The sequence below is a fragment of the Rhodofomes roseus genome (genome assembly GCF_022264815.1).
Source record: "Rhodofomes roseus strain CIRM-BRFM 1785 chromosome Unknown C8Q71scaffold_9, whole genome shotgun sequence".
NCBI lineage: Eukaryota > Fungi > Basidiomycota > Agaricomycetes > Polyporales > Fomitopsidaceae > Rhodofomes > Rhodofomes roseus.
The window spans coordinates 1,011,760-1,024,803 of record NW_025952965.1 but is presented as its reverse complement, the minus strand read 5'-3'; the positions used below and the strand labels follow the sequence as shown (position 1 = coordinate 1,024,803).

Below are 13,044 nucleotides of genomic sequence, written 5' to 3'. Positions count from 1 at the left end.
GTAAGATCATCGATCAAGGCCTTGTCCGCAGCGTCCATGATCATTAAACCTTGTCGACTACGTATACCCTTGGACCCGTGGCATCTGGAGGCCTCCCGTGCGCTCAACGAATGATAAGCTAACATAGACTTCGCAGGACCATATTGCGCATGGTAACGCGCGGACGTTACCACGCAACGGCTACCTTACGCAACATTGCAGCTGCACTTGGGATCGTTCCATCAACCGCCAGGGCGATGGAGGCCCGCACACCGTATACAATATGTCAAGTAACGTGGCAGCCTTCTGGCGCCATCCGGATACAGGGATTGCTATAGTCAATTGCTTTCAAGAAATTGATAGGCAGGTTCCAATCCAAGGCACCGTTGTACGGTTGTGCCAATAATCTCGGACAGACAGCCGGAGGCCATGACATCTGCTCAGAAACCCAAGTCGTCTGACCCAACGGGGTCGACTCGCCGGGCATCCGCGACAAAAACTCTAGGTCTGCGGCCGACACAGCAAAGTTTTCAACCGTTCGTCGGATAATGACAGACGCCGTGCGTGGATGGCCTGCGTATATTCTTCAAAGGTAAGTTCCTGTACACGGGGTCAGAACTGCAATTGACAGGTGCTCAGGAGGGCGGCTGTATACTGCAATTGAACAATCAAAAGCCTTCACTTCCCGCTATCACCCTGGCGTTCGCTTTGACTCGCGTGAGTATCTACGCGTCCCCGTCTGACGAGTGCAATCTTAGAAGCCAGGCTGATTCCGTGACTGACGTGTAAGGACATCAGCACGGGAACACTCCATTGGTATTGTGGTGTGAAGAACAGACAGGGGCATATACGCAGCATCGGCGACATCTCCCTTCTGCTTCTGCTCCGCGGTGTGTGCTGTCCGCGCTTTCTCTTACTGCGACAGTAATCCATTTTTTTTAGGAAACCTCGATGCGTCAACTGAGTATCTCCGTGTCATGATCAACCTGGCCCATGAATGTGCTTTCAGCATGGCCGACCAACGAACCGCGCTTCCTCTGTGCATAGGCAATATCACGGAGGCCGCCAATTTTAGGAGAGACCACCCTTTGCAGCGCAGGACTGTTCCGTGGCCAATGACTCTCACACCCAATGCATAGACTGGCCATCTCATACTCCTCGATAGTTGACCGCGGCACAGTTCTTCCATTGGTCTAACCACAATTACGACACATTCGTATATTCTCCTCGATTTATCTCCGACTTTCAGCCATTGGTGAGTTTCGTTCCAGGTTGGCTCTTGTCTCCGCCACTGTTAATATGTATAGCATTCAAGATTTCAGGACGAGGGTTCCCGGCTCATGCTGCCGCTAAACAGCGGGTTTGTAGCTCCCTGCGGTAAGTGCCCCCCATACGGTAGCAACATACACCAAGACACCGCGCTTACCTCCACATCACTGCTCGAGCCCCACAGCGCGCAGTGAACACGCAGGCCCGAAAGATGGATGACTGTAGGGAATTACGACATACACGCTGTAACCACGCGTACCCGTGGTGTGCCGCTCATGCAATTTTACCGTCGATCACCCTTCCCACTCATTAAATTTTTCAGTCGCCGCAGAACTGCTGGCTTTTGTCGCACAGAAATGGCTTGCCCTTGTCCCCTCATCTCTACGTTTCAAACCGCGACACGAACACAGAAGGCGAGAGCTTATGCCGGGCCGTGTCTATATTCGACAATCGCTGCCATCGTGCATCAGGGGCAGTACGCAAGATCATGGTATGAGTTCTTCAACAAGGCACCGTACCCGCGAGACTCGCCCTTCGAGGAGCTTCCCCACGGCTATTAAGACCGGAAACGATTACCGGGTCGCATCGTGGACTTCGTATGTACCAATGCCCATATTTGCACTCCTGAACTGGGCGCTTGACTACTGGTTCTCCAGGACGGCCAGCGGCAAACTTAGCCAGCGACTCTTCAATCGCGTCCGTGAAGCTCAGATGCACATTGGATCGAGTGCTCCGGAAACCCATACTGTTACCCTTCGACCTGCGCTTGTTATATGAAGCCCTACTTCAGCAAGCACAGTTTCGACTACCTCGAGCGGTGTGGATAGCTCCGAGAGCCATGTCGTGCATGGTGCTGTCGGCACGGGGCTTCAGAGGCAGTGAGAGAATGGTCGACTGCATATATACGTAGAGGTCCTGAACACGTCAAAGCAGAGTTGACGCAGAATGTCGAACGGTGAGCGAGCTTCCGCCCAGAGCTTAGTCTTTCGTCTTACGCAAATCTCAGAGGGGACAGTTGCTCTGAACAACTGTGAGCCAAGCAATACTCCCGGCTTTGTCAAATTCATTGACATAATGACTACAGATTTGCAGGCACAGAACAAAGCCAACTTGCTGAGTTGGGTGGAATCTGTGGCCGGTCCTCGCCATGAACCCACGTGGACGTGCATATGTAAAAGTAGGCATTTGACTTCGTCGCATATCTCGCCCTGTGACTCAAGATAGAGGTAGTTGACGAAGAAGAGTATGGATGTGGAACGGGGCCCCACAAGCAGATTGCCCGTGCTGCTGCCGCGAAGGTTGCTCTGGAGCGGCTCGTTCAAGAATCGAAGTCTGGAAGCGAAGCTGCAGATGAAGACGCAAGCACCCCTGTCGAGTGAAGAGGTTCATTGCTGTCCTACGGACTCCGCTCAAATTTGTTGAACCTTCAAGTCGCGGCTTCCTAGTACCGTCATTCCACGTGTGTTTTATCTTCATTCTCGACCCCGACGTCCCATTCTTTTATTTTATGGTTCTGCTGTTTCGGCAGTGATGCCACCGGAGATCTGTAACCGAGCCTGCAGGACATTCGGACTAGATTATATATATTCGGGACGATTTACAGTTCTCTACCATTGGTTGTCCTATCACATTGCGGCCTCAAGGCTGCCGTGCCTGCCTTCGGATGGTTACGGACCACGGTAATAAACAAAGTATTGTTCCGCGATACGTGAATTCCCGTTTCTGGACTGCGCTGGTGGCACGTGGGTCCCCACAAGAGTTCCTGTTCCACACAGCCTACGGAAGACTCCCGAGTTCGCAATCTGGCGCATCCACGGATCTCTTGGCCGTTCTCCTCTGCGCACTGTATTTTTCACGACTAGCGTACTCGGACTGCAGCTATCTATATCAGCATTGAAGTGCAGTCGCCATTGCTGCCACCGAACCCATCCGCGAAGCGCGGATACGCGTCACGGTGTTTCACGACTGCGCCGAATCCTCGTATGATATAAGCTTGTGTATCATTCCTTACCAGTTTGGCAATCCAACAGCTCGTGACGTGTCGGATATTTGACGTTGTGGGCGTCTTATTTGGCGGACCAACGCCATCAGACCGACCCCTGGGCAAACAGCTTGAAGTCGACTCCGCTCCATGGCTCGGGTTCTCATTCAATATGACAAGAGGCATGACAGTCTGGAATTGGATATTTTACGCCGTAGTGTGCAAATGCTCTGCACCTGCAGCAGCTCGCCGCCGCTGTCGGCGTTCTTGGCTTGTCGCCGTACTCATTTATGCCAAACCGGTGTAAGGAGGCCATCAAGATCAGTCAAGTCCGAGCCGATTCTATCTCCGATGCATCTGCCTCATATCTACGCCCCTATGGACCTGGTGCTCCTTGTGTGACTGGCATTGCCAGCATCCGACGCTGTCACATCTAATTGACGCACTGGCTACAGAGACACAGCCATGATACCGGGGGTGACAATGTACATTCTCTAGTGTATCTCAAGACGAATAGGTATGCTATACCGTGACGATAATTACATGGCAGGCAAGTCCCCCAATGGCTGCAACTGACGTGGTAGCCGTCTAGCTGACGCATTGATCCAGCGCGCGTGCTGCGTACCCGTAACTCCTCCAGGTGCATATACGGCGCGACAATCCGAGTTCCCTTTACCACGCGGAGAGAATGCCTACCCCGCTCAGGTGCTCATCGGAGTGAACTAGGTAGCCGTGCGGTTGCTGCCTTTCAGCTGTAGTAGTAAGTGCCGTTGTTGTGCGTTTATTGCTGACACTGTTGCTAGATTGTCAAAATTGTCCAGATGTCCGCACATCAGAACAGATGTATCAAGCGCGGAGCTGCTTCTGACGCCTCAATGCGCTACTCCGGTTGTAGTGTGTCGACAATGCATGCAAATATTATTTGTCGGCTTGCCTCGCGGCGGTTCGCAGAGCTCTCGTCGTGATACGGTCGCGCTGATGGTCTCTTGAATTATAGCCGCGTGCCGATGACGAAGAGTATAAAGATGCCAGCACCCTGGGATGTAGTCCTCAGGCCGCACAAGAGCTCGACATTCATTGCACACAAACATCCCACCGTTCTGACATCGCACCGACACACTCACGAAATGGCCACCGCTGTCTTGCGTCTCAATAACTGTGAGTTGAATATGAGTTGTCTCACTTCGGGGGGGCTAACCCCTATGTTCTCTCACAGACTTGCAGAATAGAGGTCAACTGCCCAATTTTAGCTGGGAAGAGTCTTCCAATGGCCCGGCGAATGCCCTCAATTGGACGATGAAGTGCAAGCGTAAGCTAGCTATCTGTGGGCGTCGAGTTCAGACAGCTCACATTCACTCTATCTTGTAGTGAACGGGCAAGTCCTTGGAGAGGCCACTTCCGGCAGGAAGGGCGACGCGAAAGAAGCGGCTGCTGCAATTGCACTCAGAAGGCTTGGGCAGTGACGCTTGTCGGTCTAGCTCTGACCGGGCTTCCAATTCTTGACTCTTCACCTATCATACTATTCCAGTAATCTCCCAGCCCAGCGGCTAGAGCTTGTGTCAGACCTATACTACGAATGTGGGGCGTGTAATACTCTGTATCTACATGACAACAATAATTGATCGCTCGGAATACTATGTACTGCCGGTTCACTTCGCGGTGTCCCCATCGGTGTGTAAGTCACCACGGAGAGACTCTGCTACTAGAAGCAATGTATGAAACACAAGAGATCATCGACGCCGCGTCGCGCCGACACCGAAACCAGCACATGTGTTTGACTCGCTCTGATGCGATTCAGATACCGTTTAAATTCAACCACTGTGGCTCTACTCAATACGTACAAGTGACCTGTGGAGGGTCGATGGTGGTCGTTATATTGCGTTTGGATGATACTGGAACCACAGTGATTTCCTAGAGGTGATTACAGACCTATAGTGCGGTGGCGTCCCAATTCTTAATGGTCGGTACAGGAGTCGGCATGACTCTGAAAGCAGAGACTTCAAGTTGACTGTCAGGCTGTGCTTCGACATCGAATTTCCGACTAGAGAAGCACAAAGGATATTGTGAAATCTCGACGCTTCGGTCTTCCCACCGCAGCTGCGAAGCAAAATCGCACAAATCGATTCAGTATGATTCAACTACGACCGTAGCCTGAAAACATAAGCGCTGCCGCCGTGAGGATAGTATCACTGTCAGAAATAAGGCGGGTGGCTTTCTTACGTAACGCAATTCAGATCGCACTCGAGATCTACTAAATAGCTCTCTCGTCCTGTCCTTCGCACAGGTCACGCATGAGTGTTGTAGTCACAAGCGCTGCTTGTTCAAGTTGTCCAACGCCGCTCTCAACATCAAGAACAAATGTCGCGGCGCGCGGTCCCGTTTATCCTGGCAGGTGTGACTGGTAGGACGCACTGCGATGATAGTAAAACGGGCGCACATACTGATGTTTGCGTACCTGCTAGGGATCCTTTCCGGTCTCTACATCTTCAAACCGTTGCTGGAATCGCAACCCTCGCCACCAGAAGAGTCAGTCTCACGCGTTGTCATGGACATGCGAATCATTGACAAACATCCGTCATTCACAGGCCAGCTCAGCGGGGGAAAAGTCCAGTTACAGATCGTAATGCTTCACTGCCTAAGTCAGACAGTGCTACCACAGCTACTAGCTCTCGCGACTCAGCAGGCTGAGAGATGACGAGTTTTGTTGACCATTCCAAGCGTTTAGCATGGAAATATTGCTTCATCTTGGTGATACGGTGATGCTATCTATCTTTGCCTGCCTCGACTTCTTTTGCGCAGTCAACGGAGCGAAACAAAACAACAAGGACGAGACGCTGTCCGATCCAGCGCTGGTGTCAGGATATAAAGTATGCGATCGACGCGTCATCACAGCGCCTCCTTGCTATCCTCTATTGCCTGTCAACGTCCATCTTAGCCCCGGTTTCACCGCGTTCGACATTGGGCGACGAGTGGGCGCCGGATCTTCGCTCCCAGATCTTACGCGGCGGCTCTATCAGACAACCCTTCTCGGAGGTTAATCTACGAACTTACCTGTAGCACTGTCTCGCCGAGGAAGATCATCTCCTTCCGGATTTCTTCAACAATCAGGTCTTGAATCAAGAACCATTTCTCATTGTCGCCGCCTCCAGCACCGGCTCGCAGATGGACTTTCCACACAGTGCTCTCCTTGTCATGAGTTGTGCCAGCAGCCGACTCGTGAGTGACATTTGCTATGAGGTCGTACAGAGTAGATGGATGAGATGGAGGCGCATCCAAGTCTTGACAGCAACGGATCAGACACGAGATTATGACGGATACAAATAAGTGAAGACAACTGACATTCTCGGAAATCGAGTCCGCGGAGAGGGAAGTTCACGATTGTAGGGTTTTTCTCTTCAACGAAGACGTTCTTGGTGAAGCGCTTGAAATGGAGGATGATGTATGGCGGTAGCTCTTGACACTTGAAACGCCGCAGTTGACCTGCGGATTCCTGTTCACAAGTTAGCTTAGCAAGGGGACTCTATCTGTCAGAATGACTAACCTGCGTAGTGCGACCGTCATACTTTGCCAGGACTGAGTGAATGCCGACTTGCGGAATGATGTTCTTCTCGACCGCATCTTGGAATAGTGGCGGTGGCGGTAAATCGACAGCCAAAAACAAAAACGGGGATACAGCCGATTTGATCTCTGAAGCCCGACCGTTAGCAGTGTAGAATGATTGTTGCGGGGTCGAACTACCTCGGTCGATGTCAAATCTGGGCTTCTCATTGTCCCCGAGATCGGGGCGCACCACGACCTGTTGTGTTTCCATACGTACCTGGCCCTGAAACGCGGAAAAGATGATGCCTACACAGAGTTCAACGCAAATCCCCCTGACACTGATAGTTGACGTACTGGATCTCTTCTTCTTCGTCCCACCCATGTCTTTGTGGAGATGGTTCAGCAGCCAACCAAGGAACTCGATTGGATCCCCCTGCTTCTCAAGCCTAAACTTACCCGCACTCGCTCTGCCGACTTCTTGCAAGAACTCGTGCGGGCTGACTTGGCTCTTGAACAAGCGAGGATTCCAGATCTTTTTCGCCAAGCCCGCAAAACGTTTCAGCATTTCTGGCTCTTTACCACGGAAGTTCGAGAGCAGCAAGTAGTCGCGAAGCGGAGATACGTGGAGCAAGGCGTGGATAATAACGTTCATGTAATCGTTACGCTTGATGTTGTTGAGACCAATGTATCCCGGTATGTATGGGTTTGAGGACAGGTCGTAGGATGGCTTCTGGATGTGCGACGGTGATGACAACCGACGCACAGTCGCTGGTGTGAACGAAGGTGCGAGTACAAAGGCGATATCTTCTAGCGACGGGTCGGACACTGGGTATCCGTCTGGTAAGACATAGACCTAACACACTCTCTGAGAAGCGTCATAGGTATTACTAGAACATATATATACCTTGGTTGTTTCAAGGTTGATGAAGACATGGTGGTCGTCATGTATCGCATGTGCGAAAGCATAAGAGTTTCGTCCTCGTCCTTGGAAGTACTTGCCGCACACGAGGCAGCCGTATATGTTGATATTCGAAAGCGACACAGAGCAAACTTTCTCGAAGTCAAAATCCAAGACAGCTCTGTTGATCTAGACGGCATGCATGAGATTGATGTTTCGACATCGACATGAAATGGGAATACAGTACAGTATCGAGGTACATGTCAGACGACTGAGAAGGCATAGCAGCCTTCCGTCTCCTTCTGACCGTTTCCTCTTCCTCTTCGTCGTCGTCTGAGATAGCCCCATACATACTCTCTGCGTCCGGAACGTGTTGGATGGTCGTACCGTTCGGCGTCGAATCGCCCGTATCGACTCGGGCTCGCTTTGCTGGTGGCTCGGATAAGCCAACGTCGCCAGATCTTGCAGAGGCCATTGTGTCTGCAGCGTGACAGGAATGACTATGACTAGAAGGATAGGTATGTAGGTAAAGTCAGTGGCGAGGAGTTGCCAGTGGTCGCGGTCGAAGGCAAGCCCGAAGGTACGACTCTACACCGCAACCACGTGACCGATATACTGAAATTTCGAGCGATCCTCCGCGTCGCGTTTCTCGGAGACCTTCCTCCCACCGTCCTCCTCCCTCGCTCCTGTCCTTGCTGATTCCATCGCATCTACTTCTGTTCGGTTTGATTTCACTTGCACGTCTAGTACCATGCTTCGTTCGCGGTGTTGCAGGTCCTTGGCCGCTGTGTTGCGGCGGCAAGCTGACGTTGCTTTCTTCTCAACGAGTGCGGCCTCCTCGTCTCATCAGCCTAATGCACCGCTGGACTTGGATCCCTCTTTTCACTCTATCATGAAGGATGTGGATATGGCTCTTCTGCGTCAAAAGTCCAGACATCCTACTGCCGCCAACCCGACCGCTCGTGTTCATCGCGAACTGGAGGTTTACCCACAAGATGAAACAGCGGAGGACGACGGCTATGAAGCCGAGCCACAGAGTTCTCACTGGGACGTATTTGATCCTAAGGACGGCAGAAAGTCCCCTGCTGCTGCGTTCGGCAGTCAGAATATCGGAGCAGTTGTCTTGCCTTTGGAGTTGCAGAAAAGCATTGATCACATCATCGCTGGTCGGTGCCTTGACCTACTGCAACCGATATTGTATGCGCTGACACCTCATTCTATGTTCAGACTCGGACAAGCATATGATACACAACGATGCCACACGACTATTCGCAAAGGAAGTCCAGGGTGCGGACGAGCCCGAGTGGAATGCTTCATACAATGTGCGATACAAGTCCGGGAAGAAGGCACGGCTACACGCAGAGCGAGATGGCACTGCCTTTGCTTCAGTTGCATTGCCGTCGCATTATTCCGTGGTGTACGCTGTACTCGATAACGTACAGCAGCGTCTCGGTCCAGGCTGGACCGTCGACCGCGTCATTGACTGGGGTTCGGGTACGGGCACAGGTCTATGGTACGTTATATGCGCGATTAGATCCGGTTTCAATGGATTATAACTGGTGAACCGCAGGGCCTCGTCACACCTCTTCCAAGGGAATGATGTTGCTTCTCGGGACAGGACAACTGCGGAGTTAGCACAGTCGACCGTGAAGGATTACGTAGGAATCGACACTCGGGATGGTCTGGTCAGCATTGGTAAACGACTTGTCCAAGGTCAGTGGCTCCATTCGTCATGCGGTGCACAGCTCATGCTACGGTTCACAGACATGGACTTGGGTGGAATGAAAATATCGTGGCAAAAGGCCTTCCGCGAGGACAATGTGATTGAACGTGCAGAAGGAAGGAACGCACTGGCATTATCTGCATTCCTCCTTTCCACAATACCCACGCCACTTGCAAGGAAGGCCCTCGTCAAGCAGATGTGGGAGAGCGGCGCCGACGTCATGGTAAGCTGTCTCCGGCTCCAAGTGGGCCAGAAGCACTCACCCCCTGTTTGCATCAGGTTCTGATTGACCATAACACGACAGCTGGATTCGAATGCGTCGCGGAAGCCAGGGAGTACCTTCTCAAATTAGGTAGGAAAGAACTGGAAGACCCCGAGTTGGAGGAAGCAAGCATTCGAGGCTCTCATGTCGTTGCTCCGGTGGGATCATCATTTTCTTACCCTGGGGACTTTGACTCACCTCGTTCCATAGTGCCCCCATGACGGTGCATGCCCATTGTACAGACCGGGCACTACCAAGCTGGTGTGCAGTTTTTCACAGAGACTCCAGCGGCCAGCATTTGTGCGTAAAACGAAGCACTCGGGAGTTGGCCACGAAGATAGCGGCTATACCTACGTTGTGATACGCAGAGGCAGCAGGCCATTGCCGGTGAGCACGAAAGTCGGTCGGCTAGGCTATGCCGGGAAGCGTGAAGCAGCGAAAGCGGCCATCGAGGAGCAGCCTATCAAGGAACTTTTGGTGGAACATGAACACACGGATGATATCGCAGCGAATGCTAGCAATACTCTTCCGGCCAAGGCCGAGGAACCTGTATCAAATGATCTTGAACTTGCAGAAGAAGATATGCAGGCCGCCTTGCGATTGGAAGCGTACAACTGGCCTCGTCTCGTCTTCTCCCCTTTGAAGAAAAGCGGCCACGTTATCCTCGACGGCTGCACGGCTGAAGGTATGTCGCTCGCTCGTCGGTGCCTGCTGCCGCTCTCACACTCATCTCTAGGCAAAATCATGCGCATGACGATTCCCAAATCACAAGGCAAACAGCCATTTTACGATGCGCGGAAGTCCAACTGGGGTGACCTCTTCCCCCATGAGCCCAAGAACCGTCCTCAAGAACGGTTCCAGCCGGCCGGCAAGAACGCTCTCGTCAAAGGCGGCGATATCGGGAAGCGCAAGAAGAGTGCTCCGCAGGCAGCAAGCTACGGCAGGATCTCTGCCGAGCTGAAGGAACGCACTCAGAAAGAGAAGGAAAGGAGACGAGCGCGTCTGCTAGCTGAGGAAGTAGATTGATTCAAGTTGCACTAGTTCGCCACACTTCATTCATCATCCGAGCTCACCACTCAGTACCCAGCATATAGCATTACGACGGACTCTAATATGTACCACTATCTATGCATCCGCGATTTCAATGCCTGGACCCTGTCGAGAGCTCAGAACGACCCGTGTGATAGCAGTCGCTGCGAAATCTCAGACATGAGGGCAATGCGCTTGAAGGAATCGCACTCACGAGGCTTCTTATTCGCGCCCTTCTTTGACGTAGCATCGGGATCCACCAGATTGCCAGTTGCCTCCTTGATCACGTTCAAGAAATAGCGGACGTTTTTGACTACGTCGGTAATAGGGAAGTGCATCTGAGGCAAATTCATTCAGCAAAGGGGTTCAGTAGAAGACAGAGGGTGCTCTAACCTTCGCAATTGGTGCCCTGATTGTCCCTGCCTTGTCGCCTCTCCACTCGCTCGTGCCCTTCAGTTTCCGAATGAAGCCGGAGATGTTCGCTGTGACTGTGCCTCTACGCTCAGACGGCATGAGACCTCGAGGACCGAGCACACGCCCAAGCTTCGGTGTTATTGCACGAATCAGGTCCGGAGTGCACAAAAACAGCGTAGCCTGATGCCGACCGCTGATGACCTGCACAACACGACCGTTCGGTCATGTAGAACAAATTGTCGAGTGAGAATGACGTACACCATCGGCGAGCTCCGGACCACCGACAATGTCAGCACCCGCCCTCTTCGCCTCATCTGCCGCCTTGCCTTCCGCAAACACCAGGATGCGATCATGGCCGGTCTGTTTGGTTTCCCTCGGAAGACTGTAACGACCCCTCGGAACAGTCGTGCCCTTGACCATGAGCGTCTTGACTACAAGCTCGTAGGTGGACTCGGGTGCCGCAACCTCCACGGCCTAAAGACCATTGCCCGGTGTCAAAGGATATGATACAGCGAGGAGTGACCTGGCGTAACGCACCCGTAGCACGTTGACGGCGTCTTCCAATGTCATCTTCTCCGAGGCGTAGATGCTCTTCTTGGCTTTGAGAGCCTTTTTCCGCGCTTTAGCGGCCAGCTGCGGCTTCGTCAGAGGAACGACTTTCTTCTTGTCCCGCCGTGCGAGGACGACCTGACTGCCATGGAACTGGCGACAGCTCTGCCATGTCTTGCACCGCGAGCGTTCAGCCTAGCTTCATACGTAGTGCACGTGTGACTCACTCTGCGAATAAGTGATCCCTCGAAGGGATGGCAGCGCGCGCCCAGCTGCGCGAGGAAGGCAGACATAGTCGAGGTGAAGGATTGAGTTCCAGTTTCCCGAGACGGAAAGTAACAGACGCCCGTCACTGACGTGAGCGCCTGTCCTCCGATCTGAACATGCATTGGCAGCAGCTGGTACTTAGGGGCCAGGCGCTGAGCATTCGCGGGATTCCTCCTGCAGCCTGAGTGCGAAATTGCTATGTGTGGTTTGATCAAACAGTACACATTTGTCTCGCTTGCTAAAGTGCATACGGAAGTCATATAGGTCTGCAGCATGCCGCGGCTGCGACCCCCACCATGATTCTGTGGTTGCTAGTTCCTCTGTCAACCTGGATCCGGAGCGTTTCAACTAAGACACTAGCGGCGAGTCCGATGTCATTCATAACTCCGTGACATTATCATCCGACGGGAAGGCAGTACTTGTGAGAGACTGCACTCTTCAAAGAGACCTTTTTAGTGTCTGCCTAGACTCTAGAGGAGACTACATGGCACTGTTGACTCGGATATGAACTAATCCTAGATGACATAGTGGTCATATATATCAACGGAGTTCAAATAACCTCCTAGAACACCGACGCGAAGATACAAATTACTGAGTACCGAACACTTGTCACTTGTGCCGTCTCTCGCGGGAACGTTGAAGCGGACTCTGTCGCCTCAGCTAATCGGTATTCATTCTGGTATCCTGGGTTGTTTGATACGTCGTAGTCAAAAAAAAGTTCCGTAAACGCCTGACGGCGAACACGGAGTGTCGCAGACGTACGCGGTAATATGCTACGAGGACGCCAGCCCATGATGTTCTGTCATGACTTCCGCCGGGCCGCAGCTTGGTGAGCGCGGAGCGATTGTCACAGCTCGCCTTGACGGGCCAGCGGCAAGAGATGAGGGACATGATGGTACGATACAATCAGAGTCGCGGTCCTGCTCGTCAAACAACAGTCACAAAATCTGATCACGGAGTCTAATTAAGGTGGATGTTTTGCGTCATACGCAAGTACTAGTACCTAGGCCCAGAGTATGTCGTACGTAAGCATAGCGCGAACCCCGAGTAAACCGTTGTGCTTAGTGTGCAATTACCGAGCTCCAGCTACCAATTCGCGACATTCACTTGCTGCACTGCCAGCAGGGCTGCCA

General features: G+C 52.5%; 6 protein-coding genes across 6 annotated transcripts; 4 read left to right on the top strand and 2 right to left on the bottom strand.

Annotated features, from left to right (window-relative positions):
* The first annotated feature begins 2,031 nt into the window (after positions 1–2,031).
* Positions 2,032–2,736, top strand: C8Q71DRAFT_595609 (uncharacterized protein). Its single transcript, XM_047919586.1, has 3 exons — positions 2,032–2,203; positions 2,255–2,425; positions 2,479–2,736. The coding sequence occupies exons 1-3, from the start codon at positions 2,194–2,196 to the stop codon at positions 2,625–2,627; spliced, it is 330 nt and encodes a 109-aa protein (XP_047779475.1). The 5' UTR covers positions 2,032–2,193; the 3' UTR covers positions 2,628–2,736.
* Positions 2,737–4,356: 1,620 nt separating this feature from the next.
* Positions 4,357–4,692, top strand: C8Q71DRAFT_857614 (uncharacterized protein; the record flags this gene model as incomplete). The annotated part of the gene is made up of 3 exons (XM_047927425.1): positions 4,357–4,387; positions 4,446–4,538; positions 4,598–4,692. The coding sequence occupies 3 exons, from the start codon at positions 4,357–4,359 to the stop codon at positions 4,690–4,692; spliced, it is 219 nt and encodes a 72-aa protein (XP_047779474.1).
* Positions 4,693–5,477: 785 nt separating this feature from the next.
* On the top strand, positions 5,478–6,031 carry C8Q71DRAFT_595497 (uncharacterized protein). Its single transcript, XM_047919584.1, has one exon. It carries the CDS (start codon positions 5,646–5,648, stop codon positions 5,922–5,924), a length of 279 nt encoding a protein of 92 aa, XP_047779473.1. The 5' UTR covers positions 5,478–5,645; the 3' UTR covers positions 5,925–6,031.
* On the bottom strand, positions 6,032–8,306 carry C8Q71DRAFT_595502 (cysteine proteinase). The gene is made up of 8 exons (XM_047919585.1): positions 7,915–8,306; positions 7,674–7,856; positions 7,124–7,622; positions 6,968–7,075; positions 6,771–6,916; positions 6,569–6,719; positions 6,281–6,507; positions 6,032–6,225 (listed from the first exon to the last, which is right to left on the bottom strand). The coding sequence occupies exons 1-8, from the start codon at positions 8,140–8,142 to the stop codon at positions 6,139–6,141; spliced, it is 1,629 nt and encodes a 542-aa protein (XP_047779472.1). The 5' UTR covers positions 8,143–8,306; the 3' UTR covers positions 6,032–6,138.
* A 112-nt stretch (positions 8,307–8,418) lies between these two features.
* On the top strand, positions 8,419–10,678 carry C8Q71DRAFT_707485 (mitochondrial small ribosomal subunit Rsm22-domain-containing protein; the record flags this gene model as incomplete). The annotated part of the gene is made up of 7 exons (XM_047920565.1): positions 8,419–8,833; positions 8,895–9,180; positions 9,238–9,380; positions 9,432–9,613; positions 9,670–9,810; positions 9,863–10,337; positions 10,389–10,678. 7 exons carry the CDS (start codon positions 8,419–8,421, stop codon positions 10,676–10,678), a joined length of 1,932 nt encoding a protein of 643 aa, XP_047779471.1.
* A 99-nt stretch (positions 10,679–10,777) lies between these two features.
* Positions 10,778–11,968, bottom strand: C8Q71DRAFT_907306 (ribosomal protein L1; the record flags this gene model as incomplete). The annotated part of the gene is made up of 6 exons (XM_047928948.1): positions 11,872–11,968; positions 11,633–11,818; positions 11,354–11,569; positions 11,075–11,296; positions 10,896–11,019; positions 10,778–10,845 (listed from the first exon to the last, which is right to left on the bottom strand). The coding sequence occupies exons 1-6, from the start codon at positions 11,935–11,937 to the stop codon at positions 10,778–10,780; spliced, it is 882 nt and encodes a 293-aa protein (XP_047779470.1). The 5' UTR covers positions 11,938–11,968.
* Positions 11,969–13,044: the final 1,076 nt, after the last annotated feature.

What these genes read in the sequence shown, in the direction of transcription:
- C8Q71DRAFT_595497 (XM_047919584.1), top strand. Translation starts at nt 5,646, where the DNA reads ATGATAGTAAAACGGGCGCACATACTGATGTTTGCGTACCTGCTAGGG.
- C8Q71DRAFT_595502 (XM_047919585.1), bottom strand. Translation starts at nt 8,142, where the DNA reads ATGGCCTCTGCAAGATCTGGCGACGTTGGCTTATCCGAGCCACCAGCA. An exon ending in GACGAAGAAGAAGAGATCCA is followed by an intron (nt 7,076 to 7,123) that starts GTACGTCAACTA and finishes AACTCTGTGTAG; the next exon opens with GCATCATCTTTTCCGCGTTT. An exon ending in CAGATTTGACATCGACCGAG is followed by an intron (nt 6,917 to 6,967) that starts GTAGTTCGACCC and finishes GTCGGGCTTCAG; the next exon opens with AGATCAAATCGGCTGTATCC.
- C8Q71DRAFT_595609 (XM_047919586.1), top strand. An exon ending in GTGGACGTGCATATGTAAAA is followed by an intron (nt 2,426 to 2,478) that starts GTAGGCATTTGA and finishes AGATAGAGGTAG; the next exon opens with TTGACGAAGAAGAGTATGGA.